General features: G+C 43.7%; 1 protein-coding gene across 1 annotated transcript in view; it reads right to left on the bottom strand.

The window, feature by feature from the left end:
- Positions 1–13,072, bottom strand: part of LOC137325655 (calcium-activated chloride channel regulator 1-like) — a 39,247-nt gene extending 26,175 nt beyond the window's left edge. The window contains exons 1-4 of the mRNA XM_067990919.1: positions 12,911–13,072; positions 12,571–12,714; positions 8,499–8,649; positions 4,536–4,644 (exon numbers count right to left, since the gene is read on the bottom strand). Of these exons, the coding sequence (XP_067847020.1) occupies positions 4,536–4,644; positions 8,499–8,649; positions 12,571–12,714; positions 12,911–13,072 (566 nt within the window). The remainder of the gene's footprint in view (positions 1–4,535; positions 4,645–8,498; positions 8,650–12,570; positions 12,715–12,910) is intronic.
- Between the last annotated feature and the right edge of the window lie 6,825 nt (positions 13,073–19,897).

Raw genomic sequence — 19,897 nt, 5'->3', positions numbered from 1 at the left:
GCTGAATACAGAAAGTGAAGAGGAGATCTAAAAAAGGGAATAAGAGGGGCAAAGAGAGAGCATGAGAATAGATTAGTGGCTAACATAAAAGGGAACCCAAAAGTCTTTTATAAACATATAAATAGTAAAAGGGTAGTCAAAGGAAGGGTGGGACTGATTAGGGACAAAAAAGGAGATCTTGTGGAGGCAGAGGGCATGGGTGAGGTACTAAATGAATACTTCGCATCGGTCTTCACTAGAGAAGAGGATGCTGCCACTGTAGCAATGAAGGAGAAGGTATTAGTGATATTGGATAGGGTAAAAACAGATAAAGAGGAGGTACTTAAATGATTGGCAGTACTCAAATTAGAAAAGTCACTCAGTCCAGATGGGATGCATCCCAGGTTAGGGTAGAAATTGCAGAGGCTTTGGCCACAATCTTCCAATCCTCCTTAGATATGGGGACAGTGCCAGAGGACTGGAGGATTGCAAATATTACACCTCTTTTCAAGAAAGGGGAGAGGAATAAACCCGGCATTTACAGGCCAATCAGCCTAGCTTTGGCGGTGGGGAAACTTTTAAGGACAATAATCCAGGACAAAATTAATTGGCACTTCGAAAATTTTGGCTAATAAATGAAAGTCAGCACGGATTTGTTAAAGGAAAATTGTGTTTGACTAACCTGATTGAGTTCCTTGATAAAGTAACGGAGAGGGTTGATGAGGTTAGTGCGATTGATGTTGTGTATATGGATTTTCAAAAGGCATTTGATAAAGTGCCACATGATAGACTTGTTAGCAAAATTAAAGCCCATGGGACTAAAGGGACAGTGGCAGCATGGATACGAAATTGGCTAGATGACAGAAAGCAAAGAGTAAAGGTGAACGGTTCTTTTTCAGACTGGAGGGAAATATACAGTGGTGTTCCTCATGAGTCAGTATTAGGGCCACTGCTCTTTTTGATATATATTAATGGCCTAGATTTGGGTATACAGGGTTTAATTTCACAGTTTGTAGATGACACGAAACTTGGAAATATGGTAAACAATGTGGAGGATAGTAACAGACTTCAGGAGGACATTGACAGATTGGTGAAATGGGCAGACACATGGAGATGAAATTTAACGCAGAGAAGTGTGAAGTGATGCATTTTGGTAGGAAGAATGAGGAGCGGCAATATAAACTAAATGGTACCATTTTAAAGTGGATGCAGGAACAGAGAAACCTGGAGGTTGCACATAAACAAATCTTTGAAGGTGGCAGGATAAGTTGAGAAGGCTGTTAAAAAAGCATATGGCATAGAGTACAAAAGCTAAGAAGATATGCTAAACCTTTATAAAACAAGTGTTCATTTCTGAGCACCACACTTTAGGAAGGATGTCAAGGCCTTAGAGAGGGTGCAGAAGAGATTTACTAGAATGGTACCAGGGACGAGGGGTTTCAGTTATGTGGAGAGACTGGAGAAGCTGTGATTGTTCTCCTTAGAACAGAGAAGGTTAAGGGGAGGTTTGATAGAGGTGTTCAAAATCATGACCGGTTCATAGAATCATAGAATTTATTTTTTTATTCGTTCATGGGATGTTGGCATCGCTGGAAAGGCCAGCATTTATTGCCCATCACTAATTGCTCTTGAGAAGGTGGTGATGAGCCACCTTCTTGAACCGCTGCAGTCCCTGTGGTGAAGTTTCTCCCACAGTTCTATTAGGTAGGGAGTTCCAGGATTTTGACCCAGCGACGATGAAGGAACCGTGATATATTTCCAAGTCGGGATAGTGTGTGACTCGGAGGGGAAAGTGCAAGTGGTTCTGTCCATATGTACCTGCTGCCCTTGTCCTTCAAGGTGGCAGAGGTCGTCCGTTTGGGAGGTGCTGTCAAAGAAGCCTTGGTGAGTTGCTGCTGTACATCTTGTAGCCACGGTGCATCAGTGGTGAAGAGAGTGAATGTTTAGGGTTAGGGCACAGAAGGAGGCCATTTGGTCCATTGAGTCCGTGCCGGATCACTGTAAAAGCAATCCAGCTAGTCCCACTCCCCTGTCCTTTCCCTGTAGCCCTGCAAATTGTTTTCTTTCAAGTACTTATCCAATTCCCTTTTGAAAGCCATGATTGAATCTGCCTCCAGCACTCATCCCCCCACCCCACCCCTGCAGTGCATTCCAGATCATAACCACTTGCAGTGTAAGAAAATTTTTCCTCATGTTGCTTTTGGTTCTTTTGCCAATCGCCTTAAATCTGTGACCTCTGGTTCTCGACCCTTCCGCCAATGGGAACGTTTTCTCTCTATCTACTTTATCTAATCCCCTCATGATTTTGAACACCTCTATCAAATCTCCTCTCAACCTTCTCTGCTCTAAGGAGAACAACCCCAGCTTCTCCAGTCTATCCACGTAACTGGAGTCCCCCATCCCTGGAACCATTCTAGGAAATCTTTTCTGCACCCTCTCTAAGGCCTTCACATCCTTCCTAAAGTGCGGTGCCCAGACTTGGACACAATACTCCAGTTGTGGCCGAACTAGTGTTTTATAAAGGTTCATCATAACCTCCTTGCTTTTGTCTTCTATGCCTCTATTTATAAAGCCGCTTTCTCAACCTGCCACGCCACCTTCAATGATTTGTGTACATATACCCCCAGATCTCTCTGTTCCTGCACCCCCTTTAGAATTGTACCCTTTAGTTTATATTGCCTCTCCTCATTCTTCCTACCAAAATGTGTCACTTCGCACTTCTCTGCATTAAATTTAATCTGCAACGTGTCCGCCCATTCCATCAGCATGTCTATATCCTCTTGAAGTCTATCACTATCCTCCTCACTGTTCACTACACTTCCAAGTTTTATGTCATCTGCAGATTTTGAAATTGTGCCCTGTACACCTAAGTCCAAGTCATTAATATATATCAAGAAAAGCAGTGGTCCTAGTACCGACCCCTGGGGAACACCACTGTATACATTCCTCCAGTCCGAAAAACAACCATTCATTAATCTCTGTTTCCTGTCACTTAGCCAATTTTGTAGCAACACTGCCACTGCTCCTTTTATTCCATGGGCTTCAACTTTACTGACAAGCCTATCATGTGGCACTTTATCAAACCCCTTTTAGAAGTCCATATACACCACATCAACCACATTGCCCTCATCAACCTTCTCTGTTACCTCATCAAAAAACTCAATCGAGTTAGATAAACATGATTTGCCTTTTACAAATCCGTGCTGGCTTTTCTTAATTAATCCACCCTCGTCCAAGTGACTGTTAATTTTGTCCCGGATTATCGTTTCTAAAAGTTTCCCTACCACTGAGGTTAAACTGACTGGCCTGTAGTTGCTGGGTTTATCCTTACATCTTTTTTTGAACATGGGGTGTAACATTTGCAATTCTCCAGTCCTCTGGCACCACTCCCGTATCTAAGGATGATGGAAGATTATGGCCAGTGCCTCTGCAATTTCCACCCATACTTCCCTCAGCAACCAAGGGTGCATCCCATCCGGACCTGGTGACTTATCTACTTTAAGTACAGCCAACTTTTCTAATACCTCGTCTTTATTAATTTTTAGCCTATACAGTATCTTAACTACCTCCTCTTTTACTGTGGCTTTGGCAGCATCTTCTTCCCTGGTAAAGACAGATGCAAAGTACTCATTTAGTGCCTCGGCCATGCCCTCTGCCTCCATGTTCCACCCCTCCTCTTGCTACCTGTTTACTGTTTATATGCAAAAAGAAGACTTTTGGATTCCCTTTTATGTTAGTTGCCAGTCTATTCTCATACTCACTCTTTGCCCCTCTTATTTCCTTTTTCACGTCCCCTCTGAGCTTTCTATATTCAACTTGTATCATCAACCTGACATCTGTCATAAGCCCCTTTTTTCTGCTTCATCTTACTCTCTATCTCTTTCATTATCCAGGGAGTTCTGGCTTTGGTTGCCCTACCTTTCCTGCTCGTGGGAATGTACTGAGACTGTACCCGAACCATCTCTTCTTTAAAGGCTGTCCATTGTTCGATTGCAGTTTTGCCTGCCAATCTTTGATTCCAATTTACCCGGGCCAGATCCGTTCTCAACCCATTGAAATTGGCCCTCCTCCAATTAAGTATTATTACTCTAGGTTGTTTTGATAGAGTAAATAAGGAAAAACTGTTCCCATTGGTGGAAAGGTCGAGAACCAGAGGACACAGATTTAAGATGATTGGCAAAGGATCCGGAGGCGACATGAGGAAACATTTTTTATGCAGCGAGTTGTAATGATCTGGAATGCACTCCCTGAAAGGGTGATGGAAGCAAATTCAATAGTGACTTTCAATGGGGAATTCGATAAATACTTGAAGGGAAAAAATTTACAGGACTATGGGGAAAGAGTAGGGGAATGGGACTAATTGGGTTGGTCTTTCAAAGAGCTGGCACAGGCACGATGGGCTGAATGGCTTCTTCCTGTGCTGTACCTACAAAAAAAAAATCTACTGCAGCTGATTACAAGAAAGGAAAGGCATTTCTCAGGCATCGTATCCTTGTCTAGACGTCCCAAAAGATTTTTTTTTCACTGAGCGAAATCATACAATTAGAATTGCCTACCTCGTTGCTTCACAGATTCCATTCCCTGATATATAAAAGGGCACCAGGTCATTATATTCATCAAACACTCCCCACTGAAGATGGGCCCATTCATGAACAAATACTCTACCTGTAAAAACAGAAGTATTTTTGTTCAAAATAATGAAAACAATGCTTTCACTTTCTGTGATTATATAAATGATACTTCCGCTTGACATTTCAGAAAGTTTTAATATTGCCACGATTCTCTCATGTATGCAACAATGTAAAATATACTTAGTGGCATGAAGTTATTGTGCAGCATCACAAAAATAAATAATATTCTGTTCACCCATTTTAGTGGTGGCATTGGGTCCTGCTGCAATGTCTCTGAGAAAGGTGTAGAATTGCTGTGCCAAAGGATTTAGCTGAAAACATTAGTGTTCTACTGACCTGATGGTAGAGGAGCTTAGAAATCAGATTGGATCAACCACAATCTTATTGAATGGCGGAACGCTCGAGGGGCTGAAAGGCCTACTCCTGTTCCTATGTTCCTAAATGTATTGTTTTGTTTGTAATATTGCTTAATTAATTATTTCACCAAGACCGCCTACTTCCACTTTTGCCTCCACCATACCTCCCCCACTTGCCGCCATAGAAAACCCTATCCACACTTTTATCAGCTCCAGGCTTGATTTCTGCAACGTTTTTCTCACTGGCCACCCACTCTTCACTCTCCACAAACTCGAATTTGTTCAGGACTCAGCTGCCCACATTCTGACCAGCACTAATTACCACTCGCCCATCACCCATATCTTTGCTGACCTAGGTTGCCTCCCTGTCCCCCAATGCCTTGAATTTGAAATTCCCAAACTCATCTACAAATCTCTCCATCCTACTTCTGTAATCTCCTCCAACCTCACGATTTCTCCCTCTCCCTCATGCCCTCCAATGCTCTGTCTTTGGCCTTCTGTGCTTTAACCCCTCCCTCCAATCCACTCCAACATTGGCAGTAGAATCTTCTACACTTCGTAACTCTCTCCCTGAAAGCCTTCATCTCTCTACTTCCCTCTCTGATTTAAAAACATCCTTAGAGCTCATCTCTTTGACCAATAATCTTTACTCATCACCCTAAGTAGCAGCAACAATGTGATTGGGAGTGTTGACGACAGTCCATTGTTTTCATTCATGATATCCGCAGGGTGGAGCTTCATGATGTCCCAGGAGGGGGTGATCTACACAACATGTCTATGTCTGGGTTTGGCTATAATCAGCAGTGCAAAACCTAAAGTTGGACAAGAAGCAACTGAGAGACTGGACGTTGCATGTATTTCTCTTACTAATATTTAGGATTGTTGGACCATTCAGCAGAATGCTCTTCCCGTTTATCATCCAATTCTGAAAACTATCATTCGACTGTGTTATGTATCACATTTTGTGGGTTTAAGGGAGATACAAAATGCATTTCTACTTCTATGCTGTAAAGCTCAGAAGATACTTCACGACATAAATTAAAGTTTAACAAATATAGAAGTGGCTGTGAATGTGTTACGGCCATGAGAAATCAATATAGAGCGAGGCAGGCACTCCATTTACCTAATGTCTGAACACTAATTAGCCTTGTTTATTTAATAATTACTTGAGCTGCTTTCTGCATTCCTCTTTAGTGTTAAGAGAAGGTACTTTTGACGCTTCTCTTTTGGACTACTCTTTTATATTTGACTAAGTATTTATAATCTACCAATAATCTTGGCTATTTGTATTGAAATATTTACCAAGAGCAAAAACAACTTGTATTTATATCGTACCTTTAATGTAATAAATCTACCCAGTCAGTTTGCAGAGGAGAAATGGGTGTCAAGCAATAATGTTTGGGTACTTTCCTGCACATTACCACCTCCCCAGCCTGCTGACTACTTGCTGCTTCTCCCTCTCTCCATTTACTCCGGGGTAGACTTTTCCTCGAGTGGTGTTCTGGCAGCTGGCCGGCAAATCATGCCCGTCGGCCGATCCAATAATCCCGACGGGAGGCCTAGTCCATTTTGAGTGCCGGGTAATTCTGGCAGGGTGGGAGCAGCTCCCAGGAATTTCCTGGCCTAAGAGACTAGCACTGATTTTACAGGCCTTGACTGCATCACAAGTGCTCGAAGTGAAAGGATAAATCAACTGGAATCATATCTACTAAAATAAACAGGTACAATATGGGTCCTTTGAAAACAGATTCGGGTAATATTGCAAATGAAAATAAGGAAATGGCAGACTTGTTGAATAATTACTTTGTGTCAGTCTTCACAGTAGAGGAAGAGGATAATATACCTGACATTCCAGGGAAACTAATCGTGATTCAGGACTGGAACTCATTAAAGTTAACATAAAGAAGAAAACAGTATTAGAAAAAATAATGGCACTAAAGACTGACAAATCCCCAGGACCTGATGGTTTTCACAACAGGGTTTTAAAGGAGGTCGATGATGAAATTCCAGATGCTTTAGCCATAACTTTCCAAAGCTCTCTTGATTCAGGAATTGTCCCTTTAGATTGGGAAATTGCAAATGTAACTCCATTATTTAAGAAAGGTGTGAGAGAGAAACAAAGAAATTATAGACCTGTTAGTGTAATGGGAAGTTATTGGGATCTATAATTAAGGACAGTGTGACTGGGCACTTAGAGGAATTTGAGCTGATTAAAGAGAGCCAACATGGATTTGTAAAGGGAAGGTCATGCTTAACAAACCTAATTGAATTTTTTGAGGAAGTAACTAAAGTAGTAGACAGGGGAATGTCAATGGATGTAGTTTATATGGACTTCTAGAAGGTATTCAGTAAGGTTCCACATAAGAGACTGTTCGGTAAAATTAAAGCTCATGGAATTAAGGGCAAATTATTGACCTGGTTAGGAGATTGGTTAGGCGGTAGAAGACAGAAAGTAGGGATAATGGGTATGTACTCGAATTGGAAAGAAGTGACTAGTGGTGTCCCACAAGGGTCTGTGCTGGAACCTCAACTATACATTATATTTATTAATGACTTAGATAACGCAATAGAGAACCATATATTAAAGTTTGCTGATGACACAAAGATTGATGGCATAGTAAGTAGTGTAGACGGGAGCATAAAATTACAAAGAGACATTGATAGATTAAGTGAGTGGGCAAAACTGCGGCAGATGGAGTTCAATGCAACTAAGAGTGAGGTCATCCATTTTGGACCAAAAAGGATAAATCCGAATATTTTTTAAATGGTGAAAAGTTAAGGACAGTGATGGTCCAAAGAGATTTAGGGGTCCATGTACACAGATCACTAAAATGTAGTTGTCAGGTACAAAAAAATAATCAAAAAGGCTAATGGAATGTTAGCCTTTGGAACTAGAGGGCTAGAATACAAAGGGGAGGAAGTTTTGCTACAGCTATACAAAGCCCTGGTTAGACCACATCTGGAGTACTGTGTACAGTTCTGGGCAGCGCACCTTAGAAAGGATATACTATATATTGGAGGGACTGCAGCGCAGATTCACCAGAATGTTACCAGGGCTCCAAGGGTTAAGTTATGAGGAGAAATTACATAAACTAGGCCTGGAAAATAGAAGGTTAAGGGGTAATTTGATTGAGGTTTTTAGGATTTTGAAAGGAACTGATAGGGAAGAGAGGAACTTTTTCCACTGGCAGGGGAGTCTAGGACTAGGGGACATAACCTTAAAATCAGGAGAGAAGTTCAGAAACACATCTTCCGCCAAAGGGTGGTAGAAGTGTGGAACTCTCTCCCACAAAAAAGCATTAGATGCCAGCTCAATTAATAATTTTAAATCTTAAATCGATAGATTTTTGCTAGCCAACGGTATTAAAGGATGTGGAGCCAAGTCAGGTAAATGGAGTTAGAATACTGATCAGCCATGATCTCACTGAATGGCGGAACAGGCTCGAGGGGCTGAATGGCCCACTCCTTTTCCTATGAATTCAGTGCTCAAGACACATGCTATAACATTGTTAACGTACTTAAAGTAATTTACCTCTGGAGCCATAAACTGGGGTCAGACTATTGTTTAGTATAAAGTTCGGGGTGAAGTGAATGTACCGTCCCTTCTCACCACATCCACCATACTGCAGGGTGTACGGGTCATCTCCATATTTAAGGTATGGTTCAGCAATGATCACGTCAGCCTATGAAGAGACAATTGCATGTTTTCATTTGAAAATCACTGGCACACAGACACACACTATGAAGAGTTGCACTGCTTTGAGCAGAAATGTAGATCCTGTCGCAGTACTTGGAATAGAATTTCTGTGGGGATTCTCCCAATCTGTTGCCATAACTTTGTCCTGTGTTGCCCATTTGTAAATATTCTAATTAATAACAGCTGTGTTAGTTATAGAATAAGTACACAGTCAGCAACTACAGTGTTAAAGTGCCCTGTGTGCTCAAAACTGGCTGGGAGCATGTCTCACAGTCTGAGAACTCTGTGCAGGAGTGCCTGATGACCTAGAACAGTCCAGGTCAGTCTAGATCTTCTTGGTCCGTCCTCGCCCTCAACGTTACCTGACTCTGCACCCCCGCCCAGCGGTGTCAGATTCCACTTTCTCAATATTCCTGGATGCTTGGACAGACCTCGCCAGTGCTCCTGGACACAAGTATCCAAATCACCAGTGCCCCTGGGGCCCAGTATTCCATTTCTCAGCACTCTCAGAGTCCTTCCCCATGTTCCCTGATGTCAGATCCCCCCTCCCAGATCCTGCTATCCCTCTCTCAGTGTTCTAAGATTCTGTGATACCCCCAATCCAATGCTCCTGGACCGTGTTCCCACAACTCCAATGCTGCCAAACACCAAAAGCTCCGTTCTCATTGCTCCCAGATGCAGCCCACTTCCAGACGCAGCCCAATCCCAGTATTATTGGAACCAGAACTCCTTCCATGCTTTTTAAAAGAAATTAGGGAAGGGATAGCTGAGGTACTATTACATATATATAAAAATTCATTGGAAAAGGGAATAGTGCCAGAGGACTGGCGGACAGCTAATGTGATTCCTATATTTAAAAAGGGAGATAGAACAAGTCCAGGGAACTATAGACCAATTAGCTTAAAGTTGGTGGTAGAAAAGATAATGGAATCCTTACTCAAATATGGTCGGGCGTTGGGGAGAATTATAGAACAAAGAGATCTAGGAGTACAGGTTCATAGCTCCTTGAAAGTGGAGTCACAGGTGGATAGGGTGGTGAAGAAGGCATTCAGCATGCTTGGTTTCATTGGTCAGAACATTGAATACAGGAGTTGGGATGTCTTGTTGAAGTTGTACAAGACATTAGTAAGGCCACACTTGGAATACTGTGTACAGTTCTGGTCACCCTATTATAGAAAGGATATTATTAAACTAGAAAGAGTGCAGAAAAGATTTACTAGGATGCTACCGGGACTTGATGGTTTGACTTATAGGGAGAGGTTGGATAGACTGAGACATTTTTCCCTGGAGAGTAGGAGGTTTAGGGGTGATCTTATAGAAGTCTATAAAATAATGAGGGGCAGAGATAAGGTAGATAGTCAAAATCTTTTCCCAAAGGTAGGGGAGTCTATAACGAGGGGGCATAGATTTAAGGTGAGAGGGGAGAGATACAAAAGGGTCCAGAGGGGCAATTTTTTCACTCAAAGGGTGGTGAGTGTCTGGAACGAGCTGCCAGAGGCAGTAGTAGAGGCGGGTACAATTTTGTCTTTTAAAAAGCATTTGGACAGTTACATGGGTAAGATGGGTATAGAGGGATATGGGCCAAGTGCAGGCAATTGGGACTAGCTTAGTGGTATAAACATGGACATGTTGGGCCGAAGGGCCTGTTTCCATGTTGTAAACTTCTATGATTCTATGATTCTATGTAATAGAAAATCATCTAGAAACCAAAAATATAATAAAGAATAGTCAGCACAGATTTCAAAAGGGAAGGTCATGCTTGATTAACCTTATTGAATTCTTTGAAGAAGTAACAGAAAGGGTAGACAAGGGTAATGTAGTAGATGTAATCTATTTGGATTTTCAAAAGGCCTTCGATGAGGTACGGCATAGTAGACTCATGACTAAGGTCAGAGCATGTGGAGTCGGGAACAGGTAGCAGAATGGATAGCAAGCTGGTTACAAAACAGAAAACAGAGAGTTGGGCAAAAGGTGGGATATTCCACAAGGATCAGTGCTGATACCACTGTTGTTCATGATTTACATAAATGATCTGGACTCGGGAATTGGAAATACAATTTCAAAATTTGCGGATGATGCCAAATTGGGGGGTATAATTAATACTGAGGAGGACTGCGACAAAATAAGGAAGACATTAATAAACTTGCAGAATGGGTGTGTAATTGACAAATTAATTTCAATATAGATGAGTGTGAGGTATTACATTTTGGTAGGAAGAATAAGGAGGCCACATACTCCTTGGAAAACAAGAGAGTAAATGGGGTAGAAGAGCAGAGGGGTCTGGGGGTACAGTTACACAAATCACTAAAAGAAGTGACATAGGTTAATAAGGCCATAAAGAAAGCAAACAAAACACTGGGGTTCATTTCTAGAGGGGTAGAATTGAAAAGCAGGGAAGTTATGTTAAACTTGTGTAGAATCTTGGTTGGACCACACTTGGAGTACTGTGAACAATTCTGGTCTCCATATCATAAAAAGGATATAGAGGTACTAGAGAAGGTGCAAAAAAGATTTACTAGGATGATACCAAAACTGAGAGGTCATACCTATCAGGAAAGATTCAACAGGCTGAGTCTCTTTTCTCTAGAAAAGAGAAGACTGAGGGGTGACCTGATTGAGGGCTTTCGGATTATGAAAGGGTTTGATAGGGCAAACATAGAGAAGGTGTTTCCACTTGAGGAGGGAGAACAGAACTAGGGGCCATAAATATAAGATAGTCACTAATAAATTCAATGAGCAATTCAGGAGAACCGTCTTTACCCAGAGAGTGGTTAGAATGTGGAACTTGTTACCACAAGGAGTAGTTGAGGCGACTAGCATAGATGCATGTAAGGGGAAGTTAGATAAATACATGAGGGAGAAAGAAATAGAAGAATATGTTGATGGGGTTAGATGAAGTAGGGTGGGAGAAGGTTTGTGTGGAGCCTAAACATCAGCATGGACCTGTTGGGCAAGTGGCCTGTTTCTGTGCTGTACATTCTAGCTAATTCTATGTAATTCTATATAATACTTGATCCCAGGACCCCTGCCCGCATTACAGACTGAGCCTGGTGTCTCGCACAGTCAATGCTCCAAGATCCTGGACTTTCCCCCCTCCACCAATGCTGCCAGAGCCTTACACCTGCTCCTAGTTATGCCAGACTTCAAGACCTCCCCCAGTACTTCCAATCCCCACCCCCAGCACTGCTATAACCTGGAAACCCCTCCCCCTCCCCCACTGTTGTCAAGACCTCCTCCAACCATTACTGCCAGACCGTAAGAATCACACCCCACAGTCCATCCCCCATGTCACCAAACCATAGATTCACCCTTCACATTCCTGCCATGCACCAGAACAACCTTCTAATGCTACTAAAGCCCAACAACTCCCATAACTGCTCTAGGATCCCACAACCCAATCCCCAGCACTGCTGAAACTAGGTATGCTAGGCTTTCAAATAGGTAAGAGATAAAAATCGAATACACAGCTAAAGGAACAATATTCAAAGCCATTTAGTTACTGTCTCCAATTCCAAAAGCACCGGTAAAAATTCCAGAATACCATGAAATTTAAAAATGGAATTTATCTTATTCGGTCACCAGGGACTCTAATAATATAACTGTTCATTACAAAGTATTTATTCCCTCTTTTGTTGTCAAATAGCGTATCCCCCGACTCGCTGTGGGAGAGCTGCTAATTAATAGATAATCTTCATGGGGTAAAGTGCACATTTAAGAAATTCTTTAGAAAGAGTCACATTCTGCCGGGAATTTCCCCGGAGCTTCTCCCGCTCCGCCGTTGTACCTCTGGCAGGCGTTCAGCGCGGAAAACCCACCGTACACGTGTGAACAGAGTTTGGGAGAAGTTACGGCGGTGGATCGGGAGAAGCCCCGAGGAAATTTTCAGTCTTCTCCTCTCAGTTCTTACCTTCTCGTAGGATTGAGTAGTCGGTCTTTGAACCTGAGTAGAATTAACTGGCCAAGTGACAGGCAGCAGGATTTTTACATCTGAAAAATAAACTTGCTGTTTGGTAGCTCTGTACAGGTAGGAGGAGGCTTCAGTCACCATTTCCTGAAAGCAACCACAGGTTTAATATCAATACCTCGCTGCATTTTAATCAAATGGTGAAGGGAAAAGGATACAATATATTCCTGTAACTCCTCTCACCAAATCCTAAATTCAGAACAATAAAATACAACGGAAGGAACATACAATGCCACAAAGCAGCGGCTATTAGATCTCTTCAGACAGAAAATCAATACCTCACCTTGATGTTTTCAATGAGCTTGTCATTCTGTTCGATGCCAGGGTTAATAGCAATAACTATGTCTCTATATCCATTGTTCACCAACTTTACACTGGAACAGTTTTTAGTGCAAGCACACAGAAGACAGCCGAGCACTAAGCCAAAGGTTTTTTGGAGCACCATCGTTGCACTGAGGCTTTGATCTGCTCAAGAATACTTCCTGCATGTCAAATAACATCTTTAAGCTGTAATTTGTCATAAAGCTGGGAATGATAGCTTATAAATCATGGCATCAGCGTTCAAAGAGCATTAGTGAGAAGTGTTTAGATAGTCTATGCAAATTCATGCTGATAGCACTATCGTTGAACAGTTAACTGTCGTTAGCATTGCGTCTGAAGGAATTGCACAACATGGGATAGTTGAACATAGGACTTCCACAGAGGCTAGACATATAGAGAATAAAGTTGAAATGGTGGAAATACTTAACGGAGAAGCAACGTAGAAAGGTTTCACAGCTGTTCAAGAAAAAAGCCCACCACCACCTTCTCAAGAGCAACTAAGGATGGGCAAATAAATGTACGCCTTACCAAGGACACCAACATTCCAAGACTGAATTTTTAAAAAATTTAACAGAGGGATGTATTTATTCCATTTGTTCCAACTGCTCAGAGTTTGAGAAACTTAAAATGACAGTGAATTGGATCAGAAACAGAACTGAAACTACCAGATCTGCAACAAAACCTGAATGCATTCCTGAATTGCTTCCTGGAACAAATCCTACAACTACATGAAGCCCTTCTTCGAGGGACAAGTGGGGTCAACTTCATTTGTGACTTCAGTCCTATCAAAAGCTTTGGGAGTCACTGTTGAAAGGGGCTTCCAGGGCGTCACGTCTCTTCAGCATTCTGTTCTCCAGCAGAGCTCTAGGAGTGCTGAGGCGCCGCCTCAGGAGAGTGGCATTGGCTCCATTGGAGAGGCACTTGCTGTCCTCTCTCAGGATGACAGCATGCCTACTCCCCCACCAGCCACTCTGCCAATGTGCTTGCTGGTGCCACTCAGCCATCGGCCCAGGCTGCCGCAGCTCAGGTCAAGATACTGCAGTCTGAAGCCCAGGGCCGCTTGAGGCTGTCCTCCAAGGCCATTTGAAGTGTCCTAAATGGAAGCTCCCCAGCCGTAGCCACTGGGGAGGCACCTCATAGGAGCACCAGAATAGGAACGTGAGCACACAAGACAGGCACTAAGGGTTTGCACAAGGGTGATTAGTCATTTTTATTGTCAATGCTGACATGATTTGTTTTATAACTTTGTTTTTTGATCTGGATTTGGTGTTGGTATTTGTCTTTGTAGTGAAGTGAGGGCAAGACCAATAAGTGTGGAGTGAAGGAAAGCAATCTGATGGTGCTTGTAAGAACAGTGGTAAGGATAGTGGGACTGTTAGTGAATGGGGAATGGGAGGGTTGACTCAGTTGAAGCGTTCCTTCATGAGATGGTGTCTCTGAGCTCGGACAGATAGGGGCTCTCGTGGTTGCTGCCTCTACTCTTCATCCTCCTCTTCCTCCTCTTCCTGATCCTCCGTCTGAATTTATTGCTGCCCACGTGGTGATAAGGGCTGGTCCGTCATGATGGCTAAGTTGTGGGGCATGCAGCAGATGACTACAAATCTGAATACTCGCTCAGTACTCGCTCAGGAGCGTGCTGCAAAGCTCCTCCAGAATGGTCCAGTGGAAACGGTGCTTGAGCACACCGATTGTTTGCTCAGTGATGTTCCTTGTGGCAGCAGGGCTCTCATTGTAGGCCTGCTCCGTAGCCGTGCGCAGGTTCCTGATGGATGTCATGAGCCATGTCCAGAGGGGTAACCCCTTTCACCCAATAGCCAGCTTGTAACTTGGTGGCCTGGTTGGAATAAAAGTGGGACAGAGGACTAGCGCAGAAGGAAAGAGCCATGACTGCTGCCAGGATAGTGGGCATGGACCTGCCTGTGGTCGCAAACCAGTTGAACGTTGAAGGAGTGGAATTCCTTTCGATTGATAAATATTCCAGGGTGCTGATGTGAAGCACGCAAGGCAATGTGCATGTAGTCAATGGCACCTGGCACCATGGGGAAGCCTGCCATATGGGCGAAACCTCATGCTCTCTCATCAATAGGGAAGGAGATGTAAGTGTTTCTCCTGGTGTAGAGAGCCTGGTGACCTCCCTGATACATTGGTCTACTGAGAACTGCGAGATGTTGCCGATGTCACCTGTTGCAGCCCGAAAGGAGCCTGTGGCATTAAATTGAGGGCGACGGCGTCCTTGGCAGCCACAGGCAGTGCTGTTCATGGCCTGGTTTGAGGCTGGAGTTGTGGCTGCAGCAGGCGGCATAGCTCCGGGACAGATTTCTTTGTGACGCGAAGGCACCTCATACGTTGCTCCTCAGTTAAGTTGAGTTCAGAGAAGTGCTCCCTGAAAACCCTCTGAGCATATGGGCACCCCTCAGTGCTGTCCTTCTCCTACTCCTCTTCTGGTAGCTTCCCTTGCTCTGTGATATCTTCATTGCTGTTCCCCTTCATCCTCTATCCCCAAAGGCAGCCCGACCAGACCAACCACGTCAGCAGCCAGATAGGAACATAAGAAATAGGAGCAGGAGTAGGCCATACGGCCCCTCAAGCCATTCAATAAGATCATGGCTGATCTTCGACCTCAACTCCACTTTCCCGCCCAATCTCCATATCCCTTGATTCCCTAAGAGTCCAAAAATCTATCGATCTCAGCCTTGAATATACTCAACGACTGAACATCCACAGCCCTCTGGGGTGAAGAATTCCAAAGATTCACAACCCTCTGTGTGAAGAAATGTTTCCACATCTCAGTCCTAAATGGCTGACCCCTTATCCTGAGACTCTGCCCCCTAGTTCTAGACTCTCCAGCCAGGGGAAACAGTCTCTCAGCATCTACCCTCTTAAGCTCTCTCAGAATCTTATATGTTTCAATGAGATCACCTCTCATTCTTATAAGCTCCAGAGAGTATAGGCCTATTCTACTCAATTTGTTCTCACAGGACAATCCTCTCATCCCAGGAATCAATCTAGTGAACCTTCGTTGCACCGCCTCTGAGGCAAGTATACCCTTCTTTAGGTAAGGAGACCAAAAGTGTACATAGTACTCCAGGTGTGGTTTCACCAAGGCCCAGTACAATTGCAGCAAGACTTCCTTACTGTTGTACTTCAACCCCCTTGCAATAAAGGTCAACGTACCATTTGCCTTCCTTATTGCTTGCTGTACCCACATGTTAACTTTCTGTGTTTCGTGTACAAGGACACCCAAATCCCTCTGAACACCAACGTTTAATAGTTTCTCACCGTTTAAAAAATATTCTGTTTTTCTATTCTTCCTACCAAAGTGAATAACCTCACATTTCCCCACATTACACTCCATTTGCCACCTTCTTGCCCACTCACTTAACTTGTCTATATCTGTTTGCACACTCTTTGTGTCCTCACAGCTTACTTTCCCACCTAGCTTTGTATCGTCAGCAAACTTGGATACATTACACTCGGTCCCTTCATCTAAGTCATTAATATAAATTGTAAATAGCTGAGGCCCCAGCACTGATCCTTGTGGCACCCCATTAGTAACACTTGCCAACCTGAAAATGACCCGTTTATTCCTACTCTCTGTTTTCTGTCCGTTAACCAATCCTCTATCCATGCTAATATATTACCCCCAACCCCATGAGCCCTTACCTTGTGTAACAACCTTTTATTTGGCACCTTATCGAATGCCTTTTGACAATCCAAATATGCTACATCCACTGGTTCCCTGCTGGTTACATCCTCAAAATACTCTAATAGATTTGTCAAACACCATTTCCCTTTCATAAAACCATGTTGACTCTGTCTAATCATATTATGATTTTCTAAGTGCCCTGATACCATGTCCTTAATAACGGATTCCAGCACTTTTCTAATGACTGATGTCAGGCTAATTGGCCTGTTGTTCCCTGTTTTCTCTCTCCCTCCTTTCTTGAATAGCGGTGTTACATTTGCTACCTTCCAATCCACTGGGACTGTTCTAGAATCTTGGGAATTTTGGAAGATCACAACCAATGCATCCACTATCTCTGCAGTCACCACTTTTAGAACCCTAGGATGTAGGCCCTCAGGTCCAGGGGATTTGTCGACTTTTAGTCTCATTAGTTTCTCCAGTACTTTTTCTTTACTAATATTAATTACTTTAAATTCCTCACTGTCATTAGACCCTTGGTTCCCCACTTCTGGTATGTTTTTTGTGTCTTCTACTGTGAAGACAGATACAAAATATTTGTTTAACGTCTCTGCCATTTTCTTATTCCCCATTGTAATCTCTCCTATATCAGCCTCTAAGGGACCCACGATTACTTTCGCTAATCTCTTCCTTTTCACATACTTGTAAAACTCTTGCAATCTGTTTTTATATTTCTTGCTAGTTTACTCTCCTATTCTATTTTCTCCCTCTTTATCGATTACTTTTAAGACAAAATGCAACGGGCAGTACAAAAGCAGTGAAATCACGAAGTGAGCTATCAAGAGTGATAGAACACAGCAATAAGCACCTAGAAGTCAAATAGTAGCCAGAGATACTAAACCAGCAATCAACCTGTAAGTACTGTATAATCCCATTAAATAGCATTGACAAGGGGGCCTTCATGCCGGTTAGCATCAGGTTGTACTGAGTGAGGTCAGCACATAACAAGTCAGGCGCTGGGGTGGTCTAGAATGGAAAACGCTCCTTCCAAGATGTACAGGACATCATCTACATATGTTAAATTCAACTTAGAATGCTGCTGGCGTGTGCTCCTGACGCAAGGGCTACCTCATATGGCAGGCGGCGCACTTCAGGCCGGAATTCGGTGTGTGCTTGCTGCTTTCCATTTCGGGGACTTGGTGGGCCGCTTAGCGCCTGAAAAAAGGGCGCTAAGCGACCCAGTTTCTAGGCCAATGTCTTAGCTGTTGGTTCCTTTTCCTCTCAATGTACAATAGGTTATTCATCATTTGAGGTGTCGACTTGAACATTTATGTTTATTACAGTGTATAAATTCCCTTCTTCATTCCTTGCTGCTGGGCTCCATAACTTTTACGGTGCACTAAAACTGTCCAAAGTGAACTATGATGAGTATGTACATTGACAAACATTTAAGGCATTGCAAAACACATGCTGATCTAAATGATCTGGCTCTGACGTCTTATCGTCATCATGAACCTCTGGAGCAGAATTTCCTGATATCTTGCACAGAAGAATGGCATAAGTACGGCGTAATGCAGATTTTCAGGACAAAAGTTCGAGGAAATTCGTTACGCCCAAGTTTCCTTGATCTTTTGCCCCAATTCAGTTAAACCTCCACCAAAACATGCATCTGTCCATGACAGTATTGGTAGGAGTGACCACCGCACAGTCCTCGTGGAGATGAAGTCCCGTCTTCGCACTGAGGACACCGTCCAACGTGTTGTTTGGCACTACCACTGTGCTAAATGGGATAGATTCAGAACAGATCTACCAGCTCGAAACTGGGCATCCATGAGGCATTGTGGGCCATCAGCAGCAGCAGAATTGTATCCCAGCACAATCTGTAACCTCATGGCCCGGCATATTCCTCACTCTACCATTACCAACAAGCCAGGAGATCAACCCTGGTTCAATGAGGAGCGTAGAAGGGCATGCCAGGAGCAGCACCAGGCGTACCTAAAAATGAGGTGCCAACCTGGTGAAGCTACAACTCAGGATTACATGCATGATAAACATCGGAAGCAACATGCTATAGACAGAGCTAAGTGATTCCACAACCAACGGATCAGATCAAAGCTCTGCAGTCCAGCCACATCCAGTCGTGAATGGTGGTGGACAATTAAACAATTAACGGGGGGAGGAGGCTCTGTAAACATCCCCATCCTCAACAATGGCAGAGTCCAGCACGTGAGTGCAAAAGACAAGGCTGAAGCGTTTGCAACCATCTTCAGCCAGAAGTGCCGAGTGAATGATCCATCTCGGCCGCCTCCCGATATCCCCACCATCACAGAAGCCAGTCTTCAGCCAATTCGAATCACTCCACGTGATATCAAGAAACGGCTGAGTGCACTGGATACAGCAAAGGCTATGGGCTCCGACAACATCCCAGCTGTAGTGCTGAAGACTTGTGCTCCAGAACTAGCTGCGCATCTAGCCAAGCTGTTCCAGTACAGCTACAACACTGGCATCTACCCGACAATGTGAAAATTGCCCAGGGATGTCCTGTTCACAAAAAGCAGGACAAATCCAATCCGGCCAATTACCGCCCCATCAGTCTACTCTCAATCATCAGCAAAGTGATGGAAGGTGTCGTCTCAGTGCTATCAAGCGGCACTTACTCACCAATAACCTGCTCACCGATGCTCAGTTTGGGTTCCGCCAGGACCACTCGGCTCCAGACTTCATTACAGGCTTGGTCCAAACATGGACAAAAGAGCTGAATTCCAGAGGTGAGGTGAGAGTGACTGCCCTTGACATCAAGGCAGCATTTGACTGAGTGTGGCACCAAGGAGCCCGAGTAAAATTGAAGTCAATGGGAATCAAGTGAAAAACTCTCCAGTGGCTGGAGTCATACCGAGCCCAAAGGAAGATGGTAGTGGTTGTTGGAGGCCAATCATCTCAGCCCCAGGACATTGCTGCAGGAGTTCCTCAGGGCAGTGTCCTAGGCCCAACCATCTTCAGTTACTTCATCAATGACCTTCCCTCCATCATAAGGTCAGAAATGGGGATATTTGCTGATGATTGCACAGTGTTCAGTTCCATTCGCAACCCCTCAGATAATGAAGCAGTCCTTGCCCGCATGCAGCAAGACCTGGACAACATCCAGGCTTGGGCTGATAAGTGGCAAGTAACATTCAAGCCAGACAAGTGCCAGGCAATGACCATCTCCAACAAGAGAGAGTTTAACCACCTCCCCTTGACATTCAAAGACATTACCATCGCCGAATCCCTCACCATCAAACATCCTGGGGGTTACCATTGACCAGA

Source organism: Heptranchias perlo, chromosome 9 (genome assembly GCF_035084215.1).
Source record: "Heptranchias perlo isolate sHepPer1 chromosome 9, sHepPer1.hap1, whole genome shotgun sequence".
Taxonomy (NCBI): Eukaryota; Metazoa; Chordata; class Chondrichthyes; order Hexanchiformes; family Hexanchidae; genus Heptranchias; species Heptranchias perlo.
This window is presented reverse-complemented; position numbering and strand designations above follow the sequence as displayed.